Here is a 24,855-nt window from a genome sequence, read left to right on the forward strand (position 1 = left end):
AACTTAGGACATACAGTATGTTCGCTGTATTAGACTATGAGTTAATAAAAGTGGGTCTTTAACAAAACGTTGAAGCTGAAATGCCACATTTCACTGAAATGGTCAGAGAGCTCAGAAAAGGTTGACTTTATTAAATACTAAATATTGTCACAATAGCACAAACATAATACAATAAATTAGCCCTGCAGCTAATTTCTGCCTTATGTTAAAACCATATGAGATGTGTTGATTCAATTCACTGGCTATTTGGAGGCTTATCAGACTGCATTATAATGTAAGGTGTTTATGCTCGCAGACATAACAAAACCGTTAGCTATTCATTACCATTAAGTGTGAATTAGAATAGGAGAAAATACTTTCAAAGGTGGGACAAATGTGAAATCCCACTTGACAGTAAGACAGCATCAGATGAATTTAAAGGTCCCATGTCATGCTTTTCTGGTTATTACCTGTCCCCTTGTACCTTTACCTTTTTGTACTTTACCTTGTCCCCTTTATGTAGCTGTTTATTAATGTAAACGGTCTGCAGAGTCACAAACCCTCAAAGTACACCCTGTAGGGAGTAAAACTCTAACACAGAAAAGACCTGTCTATGCTGCCCCAGAACGCCTCGTTGGAGATTTCTCTTTTTCCATTGTTTTCTTCTTGGGTATAGTGACGTATTTGAGTATAATTACATTACGTCCGCGGAGCCATTACGTTAAGTCCGTGGACTTCCTCACACACGCAATATTTTCTCAGCTGCAGCTCCGCCGATTTCTCCGCCTGAGACGGAGGGACGCGGAGAGGCTGTGAGTCTGTATGTGAGCACACACAAACTCCCCGCCAGGCTGCGGGTGTGTGTGTGTGCTCGGGCTGGTTTCGGGCTGGGTTTTGCTGTGTCTCGCTGTCTCGCAGACGGTCACTAGGCTCACAGGGAGGGGGGGGGGGGGGGGGCAGGAGCTCCAACAAGCCGTTTAGGACAGAGAGTGAATACACATACTATACAGAGATGCTGTTTGAGAAACCAATGTGAGTTTGGAAAATTGCACAATGTAAATCTATTTTAGTAGACCTCAACAATGTAATTATGATTAGTAGAAATGGCCATGACATGGGACCTTTAAATGCTAAAAAAAAAGAGGCAGTTGCTATGTTGGGTGATCTAAGTCCTGCTTTCAAACGTATGGCAGTTACAGGTAATCTGTTAGCATGTGCTACTTTAAATGTAACCTCAATGTAACCTCCAATCCTTTATGCAATGAAAGAAAATATATTTAAATAAATGGAAGAACTGTGAATACGTTTGGATCAAACATTAAATGTTCCTTCCATCATTAATGTATACATAAGCCGCTTTCACACCAAGTACTTTGCCGTACTTAGTAGGGGTGTTGAAAATAATCGTTTCTACGATGCATTGCGATGCGGACGTGGACGATTCGGTCTCGATGCAGTGACGGAAGATAATCGGTTATAGAGTGGTAACGTTGCTTCCTGATTTTCTGGCCGCGGCTTTACTATAACATTTTTTCTGTCACTTTAATATCAAATCGGTCGGTGACGCAGAGATCAGGGAACAGACGTGACAGCGGCATAGCAACACGGAGCAGTCTGCTTTATCCACCAACACAAGAACACCAGTCCAGAACCGACAGCAGAAGGACCCGCTCTCAATCACTCCGTGTCAGAGACACAGGGTCCCTGTGTCTCTGAGCCGCAGCGACACGGAGTGTGACAGGGATTTATGTTTTTCAAAAATAATCGCGTTACAATCATGTCAGGTTTTTGGTGGATTTAATTAAGTCTTGGATTGCAAAGTATGAATGTCCTCTAGCAATTTTCAGACGATATATACGTGTGTAAAGTTTGTGAAGGCAGGAGGAAAAAAGCTCGATCACCGTCTCCTCTCCGTTCCTCCAAGCCCCACCCCCTCCCTGAAAATAATGAGTGACAGGCTGATGGTGACCCGATAGAAACTTTATTATTCACTTAATCACTGAGATTTAATGAAGCTAATTTAATCTCATACATTCATGGGATTTATGTAACAGTAAGACAGAGAATGTAAATGTGCACCCACATGCACTATTTTTGTTTGTATATGCTGTTGTAAATACTCCTGTTGTCTGCTGTGTTCAGACTCAAGTCCTGTGTGTGATGCCTCATTCAGGACATTCAGTGTCCTTTCTTAACAGAAGGCTGTGGCTAGAAGCTGCAGCTAGACTGCAGAAGCATTAGCTTTTTGTTTTTGAGGATGGAACAACTTCACACACGGAGGCTAGACCTATACAATTCATTTATTTTGGTTTATAAATTAATGTCAAGACATTTATGTTATTGATTTCTGAAGCACTTTCTAAATAATAAAAAGAGAGTTCATATGTATTTACTGCATGTATGCATTGATGAAAAATAAGCCATGTGCAGTAATATAGAAAATTGAGGATGCAACGCATTGGTATGAATCGTGATGCACCGTGATGCACCGGGATATCGAACCGAATCGAATCGTTGACAGGATAATCGTAATCGAATCGAATCGTGAGACCAGTGAAGATGCACAGCCCTAGTACTTAGTTCCCAGCACTTAGTTCCCCCATGGAACTAAAGAGCAGAACGCCATAAGTTAGTCTCTCTCTCTGTTGGTGCGCGGGGCTAATGCTAATAATGCTAATTCCAGCAAATACAATGGCGGCTTCACAAAACTTTTCAGAGTTTTACGGGGCGTCGTTTGCAATTCGCCCAGCCAATCAGAAATTGGAACTTTTTTCTCCCCAGGAAAGTACCTGCTCTAGCAGGGACTGAAAAGGGGGAAAAAGTTCTCATGAACCAAGTTCTCTTTTTGGTGTGAACGCAAAATCCCAGGAACTATGGGGATAAGTACTCCGGTGTGAAAGCGCCTATTATCTACCTACAGTATACAGTCATTTATAAATACTCTTTTTTGAAGTAGTTCATACAAAAATAGCAAGAACAAGTTATACATAGTAATTGGCTCTGTGCATAAAATACTTCTGGTTTGCCACAATTGCACATGACAATGAGGATGAGTCTTTAACTGTTTATGTAATTTCCAGGGAAGCTTTGACTGCACATAAAGAGAGGGTCCATGGAGGCCACTTTGGCAGCGATAAAAGAATGTATACAGTGAAGGACGGCCGTTAGATTGGCAAACTCTAGTTCCTGCAACATAAGGACAGATTACAATTAGTATATTATGTTCATACTTTGAATAACAACATATTCAGAGTCAGACTTAACAAATGCTTGACCCACAAAATGAACATTTGTATATAAATGACTACCCGGAGTTACATTGAATTTTTGAAGGAAACTTAAAAGGGCCCTATAATGCTCATTTTCAGGTTAATATTTGTATTTGGGACCTTTCATTTGACAAGTTTCCATGCCTTATTTTTCTCATCCTGCCTGTGCACCTCTTTTCACCCTATGTCTGAAACCAGAGCCCAGTCTGCTCTGATTGTTTAGCTGGCTGGCTCTGTTGTGATGTTCAGCCCCTTAGCCTATCATGTACAATGTGTTAGAGCGCTAATTTGAGTCTTTGCAGACCATGCAAAAACAACGATATAACACAGTACAGGAAAGGGAAACCCCCTAAATCATAATAGGGCATCTTTAAATGTGCGCTAAAAACCGCAAAACTCTATCAACATTTTAATCATGTCTCATCTTGATAATGGTCTCATTATTCTAGAAATAGTGTTCATGGACAAGCCTGAGAATGTTTGTGTACTGTACAAATGATAACGTTTTGCTGTTGTAAAACTTCTAATTTAACATCATACTTACTATTTCCTTCATGTCATCGAGACTCTTCTTCAAAAATAATACAGGTTTCCTAAAATATTCCAGGTATTCATATTGATATACAAATGGTCATTCTGTAGGTTAAGTAGGTAAAGCAGGGTAGGCTAGGGTAGTGCTAGGGTGGTTCAGGGGGTAATGGGCGTCAACCAGTAAGATTTGTAAGATACCCTTAAAACTCATCTGTTCAACATCGCCTTCCAACAATAACTCACTCCCCCCCCCCACTTAGACTTCCATTTCTGCCCCCTGTTTTATGTTTATGTTTTTTATGTTTTATGTCTTGTCCTTGTATGTTTCTTTGTAAAGCGACCTTTAGGTTATGAAAGGCGCTATATACATTCAAGTTATTATTATTATTACTATTATTATTATTATTATTATTATTAAGATGGTCAGGGGTTCGATCCCCAGTCCCTGCGGTCAACAGGTCCAATTGCCCTCGGGAAAGACACTTAACCCCAAATTGCTTCATAGTGTATGCAAGTTGTTTAAAAAAAAAAAAAAGTAAGCTGAATGACATCTAAAGTAATGCTTTAAAACATCTTGGGAAACCTACTTTATTACACCAAGAAACACGTCAGTTAGCTCATTGTTAAAGGTGAGCAATAATTGGTGATAAAAAGGGTCATTGTGTAACAGTACTATTGATGTTGAAAAAAAGGATTACCTTCATCTCTATTTGGTTGCTTTCAGCATTCTTAAAAAGCAGTTTCACCCTGGTTTTCCCATCATCAGAGGAGCCTTTAAGTTGAGAGAACTTATATCGCCACAGTGCGGTCTACAACGGAAAGAGGAGGATTATAAAAACGCAGCAGCCGCACAGGGATTTTTATAATGAGCACAACATAAAAAGGCTACCGAGAGACATTCCGATGTGCAATACTTTGAGGACATTTCATTCATAACAAAATAAGTACTTTATGAAATCAGTGCTGTAACGTTCTTGCAGTGAGAACGATAAATCGATAATTATAAAAAATGAATACACTCAAAATGTACCATTATTAACAATAGCATACCCTTCTCTAAGATATAGTGATTGTTCACATTGTTCTCTAAAGTCCATTGTGCAGAATAAGTGACATTTGAGACATTTATCATGGAAATGTGAGGGTTATTTAAAAATAAATATGATCAAATACAATGGAAGCCTAAGAGAGAAAGGACAAGTGTATAGGAAATCAATGAGGAAAATAAAAGAAGTCAAATTTCAGTCTCAGAAGCCATTAAGGGAAGAACAGCACAGAATAAGTTGTTCACAAGAATTGAATTGAACTTAGTAACACTTCACCTTTGAAGAACTTTCTGAGGAGGTGAAGCCTGATCCAAAATCTATGGTGAAGCACAGCACATTCCCCTGGCTGCTGCACATGTAGCTTTTGGACTGTTGAGAGACAATTGACATCTATTATTATTTAATTCTCAAGTAAAAAACAGTGCATATAGTACAGTTCTCTGTGTGAGCATGGACGACATACACATAAAGAACATAGAAGCCCAAATTAAATATAACTTGTATGTAAGTATAGCTGCACTGTATTTAAATAAATGATACCTTCATAATTTGTGGAAGCCACATTTACCATGGGATGGATCCATAATTTACTCTGCATGCATCACACATCTCAGTCTTAGCCCTCATTTACTTTCTTTATTAACACAACAAATAACTTTATCTACATAAAGGACACACATATATAATATTATTAACTCATTCTATCTTATGTGTTTAAGTAATCCAAGCTTTATGAAACAGTTTTCATAACCATTGGGATCACACTGGCACACTTTAGTTACTGTAAATGCAGTTATTAAAGTGTATAGCACACAATGTGCCCAATCGGGAATCATTTGTAAAATTAAGATAAGATAAGATTTACTTTATTGATCCTGATTTGGGTTGTTTTTCCCAAAGAAAAAAAGAAAATTGCCAGGTGAAACCAGAACTAACAACAACAACATGTCCCTTTTCACAATGGCAAAAAGTCTCTCTGAGAGAAAGGTTCTAATTGGAAAGGAATCGGCTCTATGAGTTTTGAGAGACATACTATCTGCACCATTGACCCATAGCAAGGCGTCTTGGCAGCACTCCAAAACGGTGGAGGCTAACAGCTTATTAGCAGTGTTGCTCCATCCAGTTTTATTTATCCTGCTCTGCAAAAAACAAATATTTAACTGACGGGTTATGAGACAAATGTCGTTGATACAAATAAGACTCATGAACAAACGTATCTTTATCTTGAACAACCAAGCTAAAAAGCTAGCACATTAGCAAGCCGAGCTACAACAGTTAGCTGTGGGTTAGCAGGCTTGCTAGCGCAATTAACTTTTTCTCTCTCTTCAATTGCCCTTTCTTACAGCAGATATTTTGACGCTTGTGTTACTTTAACACTTACGATGGCTATTTTCTATTACAATATTCTAATGTCGGTGACAGTGAGCAGCCATTCACAGCAGCCATATGGAATTAGGCCTTCATTAAATTGATCATTTACATGTGTATTTTCTTTCTTTGACAAGTACATTCTTACTCTTTTTCCTTACTGATAGTATGTAATTTGGTTGTGTGTGTAATAGACGGTGGAAGCAGGGAGAGGCATATACGTGCCTTGATCCCTGCCGAGTTGACACACAACTGTTGATTGGTGTCAGTGCCAACAAAAAACGTTTTAGGAGCAATGCGCTCATGGTATAGATGTGGCGCATACATCTTAGTTCCTACTCTTTTCCCTCACCCTATCCTAAGGGAGTGCATGTACATACACACGTTGTGCCTCTCCACCTCTGTTCCTTACTTCTTACTTGCTACCCTTTTCCCTCAACCTATCCTAAGGGAGTCCATGTACGTAGACACGTTAGTTTTGCTGCTATAGGCTTGGACTGTCGGGGGACACCTTACTTCTTCCTTCTGTCTGTCTGTACCTGTGTGTACTCTCATGTTCCGAATAACCCAGCTTCCCCCAAATGTATCATGAGTCCTGGATTCTTAGTCCTGAGTCCTGTATCCTGTGTCCTGGATCCTCTATCCTGAGTTCTGGATTTGAGTCCTGGACTTCAAGTTGTGGCTGAACCGGTCACTGTGGTCCTGCCTGACTCTCATCATACTACTTCCCTGATGGCTCCCACAGGATTGTTGACATCCTCGTGGATTCATCTTCTTATTACAGACACATGCATTTCCTAACATTCGGTCTATATGCTGTACATGTATTATCTCTTCAATGTACACACGGCATCTATTGCACGTCTGTCCGTCCTAGGAGAGGGATCCCTCCTCTGTTGCTCTCCTTGAGGTTTCTCCCATGTTCCCTTTAAACTGTGGGTTTTCTCTGGAAGTTTTCCTTGTACGATGTGAGGGTCTAAGGACAGAGGGTGTCGTATTGTCATACTGATATTCTGTACACACTGTGAAGACCACTGAGACAAATGTAACATTTGTGATATTGGGCTATATAAATAAACATTGATTGATTGAGTGATTGATTGAAAATGCCTCCGTGAATACAACCTAGGAATACATAGGTATAATGATATCATGTGTATCAGGGTCAGTTAAGCCCGACAACAACATTTTGGGGAAAAACTTGTTGCATAACTAGAGTATTTGCTGGAAATACTGTCAGAAATAAAGACGTTAGCTTTGTGTTATATATGAGTGTTCTTTGCCTTTTAGTTCAATTGCTCTGCAACCTAACTGTATGTGTTGTGCTCTGAGCCACAGTGAATCTTTTTTTAATCAAATTCTTAAGTCTGGCTTGTTTGAAGTTAAAATATTATATTGAGGCTTTTAAAAAGTGGAATTGGGAATCTGAAACCATCTGGTTTTTGAGTATATTTCTAGCCACAACAACCAGAGACAAAAACATCTCTCTTAATCTTGTACTTCATGTAGCTGCTCTACGGATTGAGCGTAGATAGACAAAGATCTGCTGGAGTCAAATTCAACGTTCCTGACATGCATCCACATACCTGACCAAATAGATTTCTGATCTTCATGTTGAGCTTGTTATTAGGCTAATTTGATCTGATAACGAGAGCAAATCTGATTTATTTTTGTCTTGCACAATAGATTTTCACTACCAGCATCCGGATAATATCAAGACACATGAGGGAATCAATTTGGTATGCCGTACGTCTTCAACATTCTTTTAGCTGCTGCAACACAAACAAAGACTTTTCTCTTAGCTCTTCAGAAAGCACCAATGCGTACGCTATCGACTCTTTGTGGAGCAATAACCCTCTAAAGGATTTTCTTGCCACATGACTTCATTTTTCTGTCGTCCACTCAGTTGGAATACCAAGAAGAGTTTATTTTTTTCCCGTTTCTGTTATATGTGCCTTTTATTTCCATCCCTCAACTTGAGAACACAGCTGGGACATGGTGATTTCAATTATAGAGTGCAGTGAATATGACATGGGACTGTACAATCCTTTCACTGAAAGTGTTTTCTGCTCACAGGCCCCAACTGCCCCCCCCCTCTCTTTGGTGGTGTCGTGAATTCAGCTGTGACGGGGATAAGAAACAGTGTCAGGCCAGCCGCTAAGTTCTTCCTGTCACCACATGTAAGACTGTGTTTTGACATGCTGAGCTGTGACTGCACTTCGCTAATTGGAGGTTTTTTTTGCTGGGGGAATTAGCAACATGAAATGTTTTTAAGAACACCTCCTAAGCTAAGTCTGACAGAAGTATGAGTGGTATTAGAAATACAACAAAACAGAGGATGGGCGTAAAAAAAAAACCTTTCTCGCAAGTATGTGTCGTGTTGCAGTGCATCTGTCTTTTCAGTAAGGGTAGGGATCCAGGATGTGGGAGAGCTTCTGCAGCAGGAGATCTTGCACTATTTTCCTTTTTATGTCTTAAGTATGTTGCACTTTTCAAGGTACCATATCTTTAGAATTGAATTGCCAGCAACTACGCTGTAGGTATTGCGCATATCACAATAAAACCTTTATAACTTTTGAGTTTTTGGAATCAGAAATCCACTAAAAGGAAACTACCTAATCAGTGTTGGGCAAGTTACTTCCAAAATGTAATTACTTATTACTCTAAAAGTAATACGTATACATTACAATATTACTGTCTCTGAAATGTAATGAGTTACACTACTTTAGTTACTTTTTAGTAAACAAAATAACCTCAAAAGAATGGCTAGGTGTTTTAAATGCTAAAATGTAGTTTAGTGCAGCTCATTATAAATCCAGTGAAGGGCGATGAAACAACTTAAGGCTACTAACAACTTGTATTATTAGTATTCAACTAAGCCGTGTAGGCTTAGTTGAATACTCAATTCTGATTGTACATTCTTAACATGTGACACGTTGTTAATACAGCAGTAGGCTACAGACCACTGTCAAGGACTATAATGAAGGTTGCTAAGGAGGATCAAGAAAGAGAAAGGAAAAGAGGTTAAAAGACGGAGCGCTGGACGTCAGATAAATCACCAGAAGAAGGCAGAGAGGAAGTAAACACTAACAGGACACGGAACGGGCTCTGTAGTGTGTTTAGTATATGGCCGTGTGCAGGCCCGGCTCCAGAACAACATGACTCAGGGTGCCTCTGAGGTTACAGGGGCGCAGAAGTAGCAGGTTTACATGAGCAATAGTGGCAACAGCAATGAAAAATAGCATTGATGGTCCCAATGAACAGATTATGGCATTTGTTATGTTTTGAAACCAAGCAAGTGAGAACATTTCAAGTGAGTTAGGTCCATGATCGATTTCGTTATCGTATCATCGGACCTGAGGCCGTATGTCTTGGACACTCGGGTAAAGAGAGGGGCGGAGTTGTCAACTGATCACCATCTGGTGGTGAGTTGGGTCGAGTGGCGGGGGAAGCCTCTGGATAGACCTGGTAAGCCCAAACGTGTAGTTCGGGTGAACTGGGAAAGTCTGGAGGAGGCCCAAGTTCAGGAGGCCTTCAACTCACACCTCCGGCGGAGCTTTTCGGGCATTCCTGTGGAGGTTGGGGACATTGAACCAGAGTGGTCGGTGTTCAAAGCCTCTATTGCCGAAGCCGCGGCGGGGAGTTGTGGTCTCAAGGTCCTAGGTGCCTCAAGGGGCGGTAACCCTCGAACCTCCTGGTGGACACCGGTGGTCAGGGAAGCCGTCCGACTGAAGAAGGAGGCCTTCAGGGATTTGTTATCCCGGGGGACTCCCGAGGCAGTTGCAAGGTACCGACAGGCCCGAAGGGCAGCAGCCTCATCCGTGGCCGAGGCAAAGCAGCGGGTGTGGGAGAAGTTCAGAGAAGACATGGAGAAGGACTTTCGGCGGCACTAAAGTTGTTCTGGAAAACTGTCCGACATCTCAGGAGGGGGAAGCAGGGAACTATCCAAGCTGTGTACAGTAAGGATGGGACGTTGTTGACCTCAACTGATGGAGTGTTAGGGCGTTGGAAGGAACACTTTGAGGAACTCCTGAACCCGACAACTCCGCCCTCTATGTTAGAGGCAGAGCTGGAGTATGACGGGGGATCAACACCAATCTCCCGGGGGGAGGTCACTGAGGTCGTCAAACAACTCCACAGTGGCAAAGCCCCGGGGGTGGATGAGATCCGCCCGGAAATGCTGAGGGTTCTGGGTGTTGAGGGACTGTCATGGTTGACATGTCTCATCAACGTTGCGTGGAAGTCGGAAACAGTACCGAAGGAGTGGCAGACCGGGGTGGTGGTTCCCCTTTTTAAAAAGGGGGATCAGAGGGTGTGTGCCAATTACAGAGGCATCACACTACTCAGCCTCCCCGGGAAAGTTTACTCTAAGGTACTCGAAAGGAGGGTCAGGCCGATTGTCGAACCTCAGATTGAGGAGGAACAATGCGGATTCCGTCCTGGTCGTGGAACGACGGATCAGCTTTTTATTCTCGCAAGGATCCTGGAGGGGGCCTGGGAGTACGCTTATCCGGTCTACATGTGTTTTGTAGACTTGGAGAAGGCATATGACCGAGTTCCCAGGGAGTTAATGTGGGAGTATGGGGTGAGGGGGTCTCTACTCAGGGCCATCCAATCTCTGTACTCCCAAAGCGAGAGCTGTGTCCGGGTCCTCGGCAGTAAGTCGGACCCATTGCCGGTGAGGGTTGGCCTCCGCCAGGGCTGCACTTTGTCACCAATCCTGTTTGTAATATACATGGATCGGATTTCGAGGCATAGTCGTGGGGGGGGGGGGTCTGCAGTTCGGTGGACTAAGGATTGCCCCACTGCTTTTTGCAGATTATGTGGTTCTAATGGCTTCATCGGTCTGCGACCTTCAGCACTCACTGGATCGGTTCGCAACCGAGTGTGAAGCGGCTGGGATGAGGATCAGCACCTCCAAATCTGAGGCCATGGTTCTCAGCAGGAAACCGATGGACTGTCCACTCCAAGTAGGGAATGAGTCCTTACCCCAAGTGAAGGAGTTCAAGTATCTCGGGGTCTTGTTCTCGAGTGAGGGAACAATGGAGCATGAGATGGGCCGGAGAATCGGAGCAGTGGGAGCGGTACTGCAGTCGCTTTACCGCACCGTTGTGACGAAAAGGGAGCTGAGCCAGAAGGCAAAGCTCTCTGTCTACCGGGCCATTTTCGTTCCTACCCTCACCTATGGTCATGAAGGATGGGTCATGACCAAAAAGAACGAGATCGCGGATACAAGCGGCCGAGATGGGTTTTCTCCACAGGGTGGCTGGTGTCTCCCTTAGGGATAAGGTGAGAAGTTCGGTCATCAGGGAGGGACTCGGAGTTGAGCCGCTCCTCCTTCGCGTCGAAAGGAGCCAGTTGAGGTGGTTCGGGCACCTAGTTAGGATGCCACCTGGGAAGAGACCAAGGGGTAGACCTAGGACCAGGTGGAGGGATTATATCTCTTCGCTGGCCTGGGAGCGCCTTGGGATCCCTCAGTCAGAGCTGGTTGATGTCGCCAGGGAAAAGAAAGTTTGGGGCTCTCTGCTGGAACTGCTACCCCCGCGACCCGACCACGGATAAGCGGGAGAAGATGGATGGATGGTTCAGCTGCATTACATATTACATATCTGCCGTAGATATTTATTTATAGAGCCCTGATCAGAAGACTTCTGGACGAAGAGATGCCGCCAAAACTGAAAACGTGACGTGGACCATAAATATATCAACAATTAAACAACATCTTCCATTTCTTTTCACACAATACGTCTCCTTGCAGTATCAACACTAATTCGGCTGACTTTTATATTTGATCCAATTAGTAGATAGTCTTTATTTACACCATAACGGTGCACAGCTGATAGAAAGGGACTTTTTTGTAGTTTTTAAAGATATTACTGAATTTCTGAACTACCTTTCCAACTACTCATGCAGTTGACTGTTACAGGTCTATACAGGTTCATGGTACAATGCATAAGCTTCACATCGAGAGACTGAAACTGTATTTTTCTTTCTGTTTTAATTTCACAATAAAGTGAATAGTCATATTATGTTTGATATTATTATGCTTTATTAACTAGACCACAGTTTTTTTAACCCACACCGCCTAGTGGTTAAAGCACGTTATTGAATTTAGTTGTTGAATAAGTTATATTTGATGAAAACATTTAAATATTAAGAGTAGCCTACATACAAATTAGGGGTCAATGATAGAAATATAGAATAGAAAATATCAAGAAGATACTGTAGTGATCTCTACAATAAAACAGTTTAGTGCAGGACGTCCAAAGATATTAACAGATGGATGTGCAAAACAGACAAACTGATAAGGCTGAATTTTACTCAAGTGTAACTAAAGTATGATTTAAGGGTTGTTTATATTTCACATCATTAATCAGAATCTGCAAAGTAACGGAAATAAATGTAGTAGAGTAAAAATACCAGGTTAACCTCTGAATTGTAGTGGAGTAGAACAAAGTAGTACATGCTGCTGTAACAAAAACATTTCCTAACTTGGGATCAATAAAGTATCTTATCTTATCTTATGATCGATGGCTTCTGCCATATTTGCTAAATGTGCATCTGAACCTATACAAGTGCATGTTTCAGGCTTATCAATTAACAACAGGAGGGGTCACAGACATAAGACCAGCTGTTAAATAAAGCTCTTCTGACCTTAGCTGTCATGTGGGTATATTAATGCTGCCCATTATGGACACAAGCAATTTTCACCCATGTATTAATTATATGTTTTAAATTTGATAACACCAATGTGTTTCGTATCCCCTAAACCTCCAGGGATGTATACAGTTTAATACTGGCAACTTCTAATTGTGGGAAATACGAAAACGTCTTTTAAAACTACAATTCCCAGTAGAGACGTGCCATAGAACATGTTGTGAAACACACAATAGCCAGCATGTGTAATTCTGGGAGGGGGAGGGCTGGGCTGGACCCGTCCAAGTCCAGTTTTGGAAAGTCTGCCGTGGTTCCATTCCATTTCAAAGAGCTGTTTGACACTCGGCGTAACCTTGTCGCACTGCCACTCCAACATCCAATCACAGAGCTTCAGGGCTAATCACGGGGTTTGTAAAGCAGGGCGGATGTTGTAGTCCCAAACGATAGCTGGGGATTCTGGGTAGTGTAGTGTCTTCGGAAATTCTGTAGTGTCTAAACTCCGAAAAAACTATTTGTTTATCCGAATTGAAGGTTAAAAACACAAAAGCGTTGTACACAATTTAAACCAATCAATATTGTGTAATTAACAAGGATAAACTGATGTTATGGAGTAATGGAGATATCACTGTGTAATCATTTGACAGTGTGGGGAATACCTCCGGTTTTATTATGAAAACTTCGAGACCAGAAATACTGTTTTTACCCACGCTAACTTTACATGGAAGCTGCCCCATATACATGTTCTCCTGGCGAGACCTCAAATCATCTTCGTATATCTATCAAACTGTAGATCCTACACATCCACTGGACGTAGATTATAAAAGTACAAGATACACTTCTCGCTAGAAATCTAATAAAAAAGCATTTTAATGGCCAAACTATTACACAATTTAGGATTTTCCAGAGAGGGTTATTTGTGAATAAACGACCCTCCGGAGCGTTTGCAATCGACAGGAGCATGTTGTTTCTTACACGACCACTAGAGGTGCTACACTTTAAAACGTGATTCTGGGTCGTAATTAGCTGCTGAGCAATCGACCTATATGGTCGTTTTTTGTAGGAGGACAGGCTGAATAAAGAGTGACTCACATTCATTTGGACCATTGTTTCTTCGCCAGGGTTCAGAAACCTAACATGAACATTAGTGGTCCCAACAATGGGTTAGGTCCTTTTGTTGGTGCGAGTTTCTTATGTGGTGCTCGGACCAGATTATTTTGTAAGGTTTCAGAAAAATCTCTTTTACTGCTACTTTTTAAGATTTTGTTTTGGGCCACAAGTGCCTTTATTTAAGAGACAGAGTTGAAAAGGGTGAATAAGAGTCAAATTTGTGTGGTCTGAAGCCTGAAATAAGATCTGCAGAGATTTTGTAAGTTTTGTTCTATGATATTACATAAGTCAGAAAATAACACGCTCGTTAATGCCCGAACTTCCATGTCTCGAAGAAACAATGTTTCTTACAAGTGACTAAACGACACTACATGATGTCAATATGCCACGGGTCCACCTTTTGCTAAGCGAGGGTGACGCAGAGCCATGCGACTGTGATGTACTTGGTTTTTAGCGTAACAATGGCTTTTTGTTTCTGCATTACATTACATTGCATTTAGCGGACGCTTTTATCCAAAGCGACTTACAATAAGTACATTCGACCAGGAAGACACAACCTTGAAGACAACAGAATCATATAAGTACATCAGGTTTCATAGAGCCAAGTATTTCAAGTGCTACTCAACTGGCTATAGATAAGCCAGTCCTTTATTCGTATATAAGTGCTCTGTTAGCAGTTCTTAGTTAGTAATTCTATCGCTCAAGGTGGAGTCGAAAGATATGAGTTTTCAGTCTGTGCCGGAAGGTGTGTAAGCTATCTGCCGTCCTGATGTCAATGGGGAGCTCATTCCACCATTTAGGAGCCAGGATAGCAAACCCACGTGTTTTTGCTGATGGGAACTTGGGTCCCCCTCGCAGCGAGGGTGCCACGAGTCGTTTGGCTGATGCAGAGCGTAGAGCACGCGCTGGGGTGTACAGTTTAACCATGTCCTGGATGTATGAAGGGCCAGATCCATTCGCAGCATGGTACGCAAGTACCATTGACTTGAAGTGGATTCTAGCAGTTACCGGAAGCCAGTGGAGGGAGCGGAGGAGCGGCGTGGTGTGGGAAAATTTAGGAAGGTTGAAGACCAGACGAGCCGCTGCATTCTGAATGAGCTGCAGAGGTCGGATGGCACATGCAGGTAGACCAGCCAGGAGGGAGTTGCCGTAGTCTAGGCGTGAGGTGACGAGAGCCTGGACCAGAACCTGTGTCGCTTTCTGGGTCAGCTGGGGACGCATCCTCCTGATGTTGTAAAGCGTGTATCTGCAGCAACGGGTTGTAGCAGCAGCGATGTTTGCAGTGAAGGACAGGTTGTTATCTAGGGTCACACCCAGATTCCTTGCAGTCTGAGTCGGGGAAACAACAGAGGTGCCGATGTTGATAGTCAGGTCAAGAGTGGGACAATCTTTTCCCGGAAGGAAAAGCAGTTCAGTTTTGTCAAGGTTGAGCTTGAGATGATGAGCGGACATCCACTGAGAGATGTCAGCTAGACAAGCAGAGATGCGTGCGACGACCTGGGTCTCTGAGCGGGGAAAGGACAGAATGAATTGGGTGTTCAAGAACAGAGCCCTGAGGGACCCCTGTAGTTAATTGACAAGGGTCGGACTCGGACCCTCTCCAAGTTACCCTGTAGGTACGGTCTTTGAGGTATGAGGTGAGGAGGGAAAGTGCAGAGCCTGAAACTCCAAGTTCTTGGAGAGTGCGAAGGAGGATCTGATGGTTCACCGTGTCGAATGCAGCAGACAGGTCCAACAGGATGATGACAGAGGAGAGGGATGCTGCTTTGGCAGTGTTCCGTTCCTCAGTGACAGCAAGGAGGGCAGTTTCTGTGGAGTGACCTGCCTTGAAACCAGACTGGTGCGGATCCAGAAGGTTGTTCTGATGGAGATAGCAGGAGAGTTGTTTAAAGACAGCGCGTTCAAGTGTTTTAGACAGGAACGGGAGGAGAGAGACAGGCCTGTAGTTTATAACATCAGACGGGTTGAGAGTGGGTTTCTTTAGGAGAGAGTTTACTCTTGCCTCCTTGAGACTGTTTGGAAAGTGACCAGAAGTTAGAGAAGTGTTGATGAAATGGGTGATAAACGGTAGAATATCAGGAGCGATAGTCTGAAGGAGGTTTGAAGGGATAGGGTCCAGAGGACAGGTGGTAGGGCGGGCAGAGGTAATGAGGGTAAGAACCTCACTTGGAGAGAGATGGGAAAAGGAGGTTAGTGTGCGGGTGGAAGGAGGGTCTGGTGACCCAGCGGTGAGTAGAGGTGAGTCAGAAAAAGAAGAGCGAATATCATCAACCTTTTTTTCAAAGTGGTTAACAAAGTCGCTTGACAGAAGGGAGGAGGGGGGAGGGGCTTTGGGAGGGTCCAAGAGGGTGGAGAAGATGGAAAATAGTTTTTTGGGATTGGAATAGGAAGATTGGATCTTATCTTGAAAGAAAGTGCTTTTTGCCTGAGAGATCGAAGCAGAGAAAGAGGAGAGGAGAGCCTGATAGGTTAGGAGGTCGTCATGGTGTTTGGATTTCCACCGTTTCCGCTCTGCTGCCCTAAGGACGGTTCTATTAGCACGCAGTGCGTCATTTAGCCAGGGAGCAGGAGGGGACTGACGAGCCTGCCGAGATGTGAGAGGACAGAGAGAGTCCAGAGAGGATGAGAGAGTAGAGAGGAGAGTTTCCGTAGCAGAGTTTGTAGGCAGGAGTTGGAACGAGTCAGAGGAAGGGAGGGCTGAGAGCACCGAGGAGGCAAAGGTAGAGGGGGAGAGGAAACGGAGGTTACGGCGGACATGTGCAGGATGAGAGGAGATTAGTTTGTTATGTTTGGAAAGGGGTAGAGAGAATGAAATGAAGTGATCGGAGGTGTGGAGCGGGTTTAGAGAGAGGTTAGAAGTAGTGCAGTTCCTTGAGAATATGAGATCAAGGACATTGCCAGCTTTATGAGTTGGTGGGGATGGAGACAGTGAGAAAGCAAAGGCGGTTAACAGAGATGTTAGTTCGTCTATCTTCCCCGTCTGGAGGTTGAAGTCTCAGAGAAGTACAGCGGGAGGGCCAGTTTCAGGGATGTGTGAGAGGAGATGATCTAATTCCTCCAAGAAGTTCCCCAAGGCGCCTGGTGGACGGTAGAGAACAACAATGGTTAATTGTATAGGATGGGTTACTGTGACGGCATGGAATTCAAAGGTGGAAGGAGTGAAGTTAGGTAGCTTGAAGAGGGAAAAGCTCCATTTGGGAGAGAGCAGGAGACCAGTGCCACCTCCTCTGCCAGTGGGTCTGGGTGTATGGGAGAAGGAATATGCTGTGGAGAGCTGCTGGGGTGGATGTGTTGAATGGAGTAATCCAGGTCTCAGTGAGAGCAAGGAAATCCAGGGTCTGCAGGGAGGCGTAGCCAGAGATGAAGTCAGCCTTAGGAACAGCTGACTGGCAGTTCCACAGGCCACCTGAGAGCAGGCCGGTTATAGCGATTAGGAGATACACGGGGCCAGTGATAATTGCGAGAAGACACATGAACAGGAATGGAGAAAATACACATGATTATAGCATGAGGGGCTAAAAAGCTAAAGAAAATAAAAATAAAACACCAGCGATACTTAGCTCAATCAAGGTAGGATTTTCCTCCTCTTTGCCACCCTCGTGACTCCCGCAGGACTCCAATGTCTTTGTCCGTCTTTGACTCCCGCAGGACTCCAATGTCTTTGTCGGTCTTCGGCTGTCTGACGCTGAAACTGACGCTGAAAGAAAGAGCTACCTAAATGGACGCCTGATTGCTGAGTTCTCACAGCTGTGGGGCGACGCCCCTCTAGTTAGTTAACTCTCTACAGCTGATGGGCGACAGCTGAGAGGCCGTGCCTATTTAAAATGCAGCCTAGATTGCCTACTGAGAGCAGTGTAAGATGTTCACGTGATCAGATCTGAGATTTAAATTCTCTCAAAAGCGCCGTTTTTAGCTACAATAACTACAGAACAATTATACAGAGTAGAATAACTGAAATAGAGAAGTCTAATTAAACAAGAATAGTACTTACAGTGGTTGCTACGTCAATAGGTATTGTCGCTAGTGATGGCGAGATGAAGCCTTATGAAGCTTTGAAGCTTTCCAGCCAATTGGTTTGCAAAAGGGTTCATCTCATGAGGCTTCATCATGAGAGGCTTCTCAATACTCAAATGTCCCCTCCTCGACTCCCCTCCTCGACTCCCCTCCTCGATACTTAGACCCGCCCACAGGAGATGCGAGCGGAGGACCGAGGAGGGGAACCGAGGAGAGAGGAGGGGAAGCAGCAGACGTTTAAAGAAATGAGAACTCCTCTCCTCTGAGCGGTCATATTAAAGCGACGTCCGTTCATTATTACGTGGCAACAGCTGCATCAGCTGTCGAGTGTTTTGTCATATTTTATAATCTCTGTTAGATCAGCTGAACATTGTTCCCCCACATATTTACCTTGAATTCATTGAGAGTGCGGTATAATGAGACAATAACAGGCTACAGATGCGGACACACACACACAAATATATTTATATAAATATATGCAATTTAAAGTATGAGAGCACTCTCATAATAACGTAACACAATCAGAGACTGGATATATCCCCCCCTCTCTCTGGTCGCTGAAATGGGGAATTGAAATGACGGGCCAAAAGTTGTATTTGCAAGTATTAAAAGTAAGCAGAGGACACCAAACCAACTGAGACCTGTCTGTCGGCCGCATCTGCGCACTGTACAACACACACCTACACACTGTACCACACACACACCTACACACTGTACAACACACCTAAACACTGTACAACACGCACCGACACTGTACAACACACACCTACACACTGTACCACACACACACCTACACACTGTACAACACACACCTAAACACTGTACAACACGCACCGACACTGTACCACACTCACCTACAGCTCCTAAAGCATAATCAGGCTACAGCCGTTGTGTATTTTATTATGTGAAGCACTAAATGGTCTTAGAAAAATATCGACTCTTTGTTTGTAGATATCTACTAAACTAAAGCACATAAAGAGAGTAGGCCTGTTATACTGAGTGATATATATTTTACACACTGCTCTGCTTTCTGCACCTCACAGCTGTTCTCACTGTAAACATCACGTTGCGATGAGAGCAGTTTCTAAAATAATATCCAGGGGATGCATGCAGAGCTGTCATTGGCTGAGATAAGTCCGGCCGTGCGTCACGCCTCCACCGTTCCCGGAAATGCATCCGTGGAGGAGCCGTGGAGGAACCATCAGTGTATCCTCGGTTATAGCTCCTCCAGAGAGCCTCCTCGACGCCCGATCCTCGGTGTGCATTTAGAGAAATGAGACGTCCTTCAAAATGGCGCGCTGAAATTCATTTCCGGGTCACTACCGGAGGACCGAGGAGTCGAGGAGGGGAAATTTGAGTATTGAGAAGCCTCTACGGGCTTCATTTGAACACAAACCCCCCTGCTGGTCAAAGTGTGTACAACAGGCAGATTGGACATCTCAACAGTGTGCTCTATCTCATACCGAGTTCCCAATGAGTAAAGCCTTAGAATAACTCTAAACAACGAACATTACATCCTATTTTCATGTTAACAATATTGTATTTATTCCAGTTGAATTATTGTGATTGAAAAGCCTAAGGAGGCTGGTACACATTGCAAAGAGGGATTTATATTCCTTAATAATATTCATAAACTTGTTGTAGCCTGAGAAAGGCTAAACCATATCAAAGAATACATTTATTAACTACATTATCTCATTGAGCTGTAGCTTTTATAAACAACAAAAAATACGTATTGTTCAGTCGTCGAACTGCTTTCCAGCTGAGCCACAGCACACACATTAAATCTTCCTGAAAACACTGACACATATGTATTCCTGTATTTATTCATTTATTTGTTCATGTTTTTATTCCTACATTTATTTATGCTTGCATCCATTTATAGGCTACTTATTGACATGTTCCAACCTCTATATAAGTGAGGGTCTCTCTTGATTCCATCGTGTCACCGGGCCCGGGTACAGGAGGGGTAATGTGATTCTTAGTATACATCCATGGGTATCATGAGTGTTGTGGTTCAACGGTTCAACCGATCTGAAGCGCTTCCTGAAGCAGTCACGTGGTATCGACAGGCAGCGAGGCTTCGTTTGTCATCGGTGACGTCACTGGCCCAAAACGATACAAGCCTCGGTACAGGCTTCACAAAAAGCTTCGGGGATTACTCGACACACGCTCCGAAGCCTCGGCGCAATACGTAACATCACTAATTGTCGCCACCGGGTCAAAATGCACACTGCCAAATGCATTTACGATTACATGGTGTTAATATATGGAGATTATCCTGCTGAACAAAAAGTGTAAGTATCATAAACCTGTGTTTGCTATAAAGATTATTTTCTGCAATTTATCTATATCCAATAGCTTTTTGTCGAAGGACCCTTGAGAAGCTTGCTTCCATGTCAGCCTATATACACTGCAACTCTCTATACCACCTTGTTCCGTTCATAAGAACAGGGAAACTGTAGTCACTCACAATTCTCTGTTGGTTTGATACTCCAAGCAACCCGTTTCACAGCACCATTAATCCATTGATATTTAAAAAATATCGATTACATCCAGTCTATGTAATGTTGTAAACATTTTCAGTTGGAAATAGTACAAGTTAATTATGCTCTGCTTATTTCAAAGAGAAAAAGGAGAGGGATACCAGCCAGAAGAAAGTAAAAATAAGACACAGCAAGACAAGAGCTTAAAAGACCATATAAACACCATATTGGGTTTCATCATCTCCAAAAAAATAGAAGAGAAAAAAAAATAGGCCAAAAGAGAAAAACGCAGGCTGGACAGTTTTGTCAGTTATACTTCTACCCCATCAGCAATGTTTATGTAATCCTCACATCCAGTCAATTCCAAGGTTATTCTAAGTTGGACTGTGTTGAGTGTTGCCACGGGAGGCTTGCCTAATTGGCTGGAGAACATAGAATCACAAGCAAATTGAAATGCTTCATCACTTTCATCGGTCTCCCTAAGGATGGTGTCCCACATTTGCATCATTAAAAGAATGAAAAAAATGCTACATTATCATATTTCATGTTTTAGAGTGGTAGGTGGAAAACATCACATGCAGATCGGATTAAGTGTAGTGACTTAAAGTTATTAAACACCACTTTTATTATCAATATCAGAAAATCATGAATGTTGCCTGTATTGATGGGAGCCAGAGCCTTTTCTTATCAAGCTCCACATTTGTGGAATCAGCTTCCGGTTTGTGTTCGGGCGGCAGACACCCTATCCGTTTTTAAGAGTGCGCTTAAGACCTTCCTTTTTGATAAAGCTTATAGTTAGGGCTGATTAGATTCAGCCCCTAGTTTTGCTGATATAGGCTTAGTTTGTCGGGGGACATCTTACTTCTTCCTTCTCTCTGTCTATACCTGTGTACTCTCATGTTCCGATTAACCCAGCTTCCCCAAATGTCTTTCTTTTTGGTGTCTATATACGCCGGGATCCGGAGTCATGGATGATCCTGCGGTCCTGTGTCCTGCATCGCGAGCCCTGGATCGCGAGTCGTGGCTGTGGTCCTGGATCATAGGTCCTGGATGGATATCCTCGTGGATTCATCTTCCTATTATACACACATGCATTTCCAAACATTTGGACTACCTATGTTGCAAATGTATTATCTTTTCAATTTACACACGGCATCTATTGCACGTCTGTCCGTCCTGGGAGAGGGATCCCTCCTCTGTTGCTCTCCCTGAGGTTTCTCCCATGTTCCCTTTAAACTGTGGGTTTTCTCCGGAAGTTTTTCCTTGTACGATGTGAGGGTCTAAGGACAGAGGGTGTCGTATTGTCATACTGATATTCTGTACACACTGTGAAGACCACTGAGACAAATGTAACATTTGTGATATTGGGCTATATAAATAAACATTGATTGATTGATTACGGCTGCACACATTATTCAAACGCATTCACCCAGAGGTGAGATGGGCACATCAATCTCATTTCAAACAAAGTATTTCAAATATCTGCAAATCTGATTCAAACAGCCAAGTCTGACAGATCGTTGACAGATCACATTGTCTTAGATGCGTGTCAAGCTGGTTGCTGAGACTGCAACTGTTTTTCATGTCACTTGCAACTTAAAAGTTGACATTGATGTCACATCCAAAAGGGATTCAGCCCCATTAGTTGGCTAAAGAACTAATGTGTGACTGCAGCATCAAACACTCCTGCATATTATCATTCCCCCTTTGAAGCTAATGTTGTGCAGTGCAGCAGAGGGGTTCTGCTGTTGGACTTGATATTGTTACAGCAAAAAGAGAAAGTGGATAGCGTTACAATTCTTCAGTGAAGTGAGTACTTCTTCCACCCAGTGGGGCATTTCTTACTGAAGTAAAAGTAGCAATATTAAATTGTACTCTGTTACTGATCAAAGTCCTACAGTATATTCAACATGTCTTATAAAGAGGCCCTATTACCCTCATTTGCAGGTTTATATTAGTATTTTGTGCCTCTACTTTGACATGTTTACATGCTTTAATGTGAGTATTACATAGTGATGCTATCGAGGCAAAGGAGTCCAATGGAGGCATTTCAGGCAGGGTGGGGGTGTGGGGGGGGGGGGGGGGGGGTGAAGTGTGTTGGAGAGAAACTTTTAGCCTTTTACAGACCATTTACATTGCCATACTTAAAGCGTCAAGATACTCCATTACATGTAAAAGTCCTATATTCTTAAATAAAAGTACACAAGTATTATCAATTATTATTATTAAGTACTAATTCTGCAGATAAATTGCTTCCTATGTGATATAATATGATATATATGACATTATTAGATCATTCATATCTAAATGTACTTGTGGCCTCAAATTGCATTTTACTGTTGTCTGCAACATCTTGATCTGAAAAGTAATTTAAGCTTAATAAATAATACATAAATGTAGTGGAGAAAAAATACATGACATATTTCAATGTAGTGGGGTAAAAGTATAAAGTAGCTTTAAATTGAAATACTCAAGTAAACTAAAACTATTTTTTTTGTATTTAAGTAAGTACTTGAGTAAATGTATTTTCCACCTCTGACCAGTGGTGAGCCGGCAGGGCCCTCTAGGGCCCTCTGTAAGGGCCTAAGATATTCTAAAAAATAATATTTGAAAACATCATTAGTTTTACCAAAATAACTTGATTTAATTGTATTTAAAATAATATTTCCAAATAAATAAATCCTTCGAATCTGCCTGTTAAGTTTCTGTTGGAATGTGAAGGGTTAAATGCCGTCTCTCGAGTTACTGTGAAGACGGGAGAGCTTGTTGGTCCCTCTCTACATTCACAGAGGGCCCGCTATAGTATCTCAACGAGAGAGTAATGTCAAATGACAGTACAATTGACCAATCATATCTTCCCTCTAAATGTGTGTGCTGTTCCGCCCGCTGTGAGGTTTAAACGATAGGTTTAAACCATAGACTGTATATATATAGGTTTAAACATGTGTATAAAGTGGTGCAGTGACGCGTCCTAAAACACGGAAGTAAGCTGCGCTCGAGTTCCCTCGACAAAAAGGCATTGGGATTTCTCCATAGATTTTGGAAAATAGCTCGAAATAAGGTCTGTGGAAAACGAACCGGTTACATAAATGCACGTTTTGTTCAGCCGGATAATATCCACATGTCTACCCTACTTTTATTATTTTCGAATCATAAATCTAATCGATAGATTTATGATCGATAGATTTATGATTAGCATAAGTTCGTTCATGATGGCTCACTTCAGTGATAGTGATGACATCGTTGCGAAATTATGAACCGAGTCATTTTCAAGATTGAGTTCCAATGATAAACTGGAGTGGCAAAGGATCAGCTGCATGACCCGCCATCATGTGCTTCATCCAAAAGGACGGGAGGATGGACTTTGTGTTTCAGTGATTTGATCATCAAAGGTAGGCCTAAGTCATTTTCAATGTGGGCCGCCGTGCCGACTGAATTCATTTGTAATTGCTACTTGGCTGTGGGTGCCCTGTCATGATAGGTGTTTATATCAATGGTGTTGTTCTGTGTGGTAGAGGGTCGCTGTCATTGATGTGTTTTGCACCCCGGGCAGTTGTTTTGATATTCCGCTGAAGTATACGCTGTGACGTATAACTATTCTTTTTAGGGGAGGGGGGGTCAGAGGGCCTAGGTAGAAAAGTCACGGCTCGCCACTGCCACTGACCACACCTCTGCTGCAGACAGCAAGTTATGCAAATATATTACATTAATAGACATACATATAGAACAAGTATACTTTGAATTTGTAACTGTGTTTCTTCTGTTTTGCTCGAGATGTGACATTAAAGAAGCTATCCTCTATTCAGGACTCTTGGTGAGTGCTTTGCTCCTGTGCTTCTTTATCGTCCTGCTGTACTAGTTCAATAAATCATGAAGCACAAGGTGCACAGAGGAGACACAACTTGGTAAATTAATTAATGTTAATCTTCTTAAGGATCCACTGCCAAGTTTACAATCTAATCTTCAAATAGCAATACTGAATAATTCACCAACAAATCATCTATCATTGACAGTAGCTTAAATGCATTTAAACTGCATTATTTTGTTGTTGTATTAAACCTGGCTAGAGGCTAATCACTTCAGAATTCATTAACGCTATGAATATACCATATACTAGTCGTCACAGAAAATCTATGATGAGCATGTATTTGACTTTTGCAACACCATTCTTTAAGTTCTCTCCCAACAAATGCAGTTCCCAATGTGAAACCTCAGATTTAATTCTTTTTTTAATTGTTAAGAAATTATGGCAAAATGGTTCCTAGCTAGCTAGTTAAGTTAACTAACTAACCCTTTCCTGGCGTATGACCAGGCCTTGGGAGGCCCACGGATCCTCCAAAGAATCTCTAGGAGACGCAAGACCAAGATTCCAGCCCGTGGTTCCGGTTCCAGTGCCGG

The 24,855-nt window shown here is 42.6% G+C and overlaps 1 protein-coding gene across 1 annotated transcript in view; it reads right to left on the reverse strand.

The window, feature by feature from the left end:
* Nucleotides 1-959: 959 nt before the first annotated feature.
* sntg2 (syntrophin, gamma 2) overlaps nucleotides 960-24,855 on the reverse strand; it is a 211,933-nt gene continuing 188,037 nt past the window's right edge. Inside the window, exons 15-17 of the mRNA XM_034110992.2 lie at nucleotides 5,102-5,194; nucleotides 4,478-4,588; nucleotides 960-3,165 (exon numbers count right to left, since the gene is read on the reverse strand). Coding sequence (XP_033966883.1) covers nucleotides 3,037-3,165; nucleotides 4,478-4,588; nucleotides 5,102-5,194 — 333 coding nt within the window. The 3' untranslated portion in view covers nucleotides 960-3,036. The remainder of the gene's footprint in view (nucleotides 3,166-4,477; nucleotides 4,589-5,101; nucleotides 5,195-24,855) is intronic.

The sequence above is a fragment of the Pseudochaenichthys georgianus genome, chromosome 22 (assembly GCF_902827115.2).
Source record: "Pseudochaenichthys georgianus chromosome 22, fPseGeo1.2, whole genome shotgun sequence".
NCBI classification, from domain to species: domain Eukaryota; kingdom Metazoa; phylum Chordata; class Actinopteri; order Perciformes; family Channichthyidae; genus Pseudochaenichthys; species Pseudochaenichthys georgianus.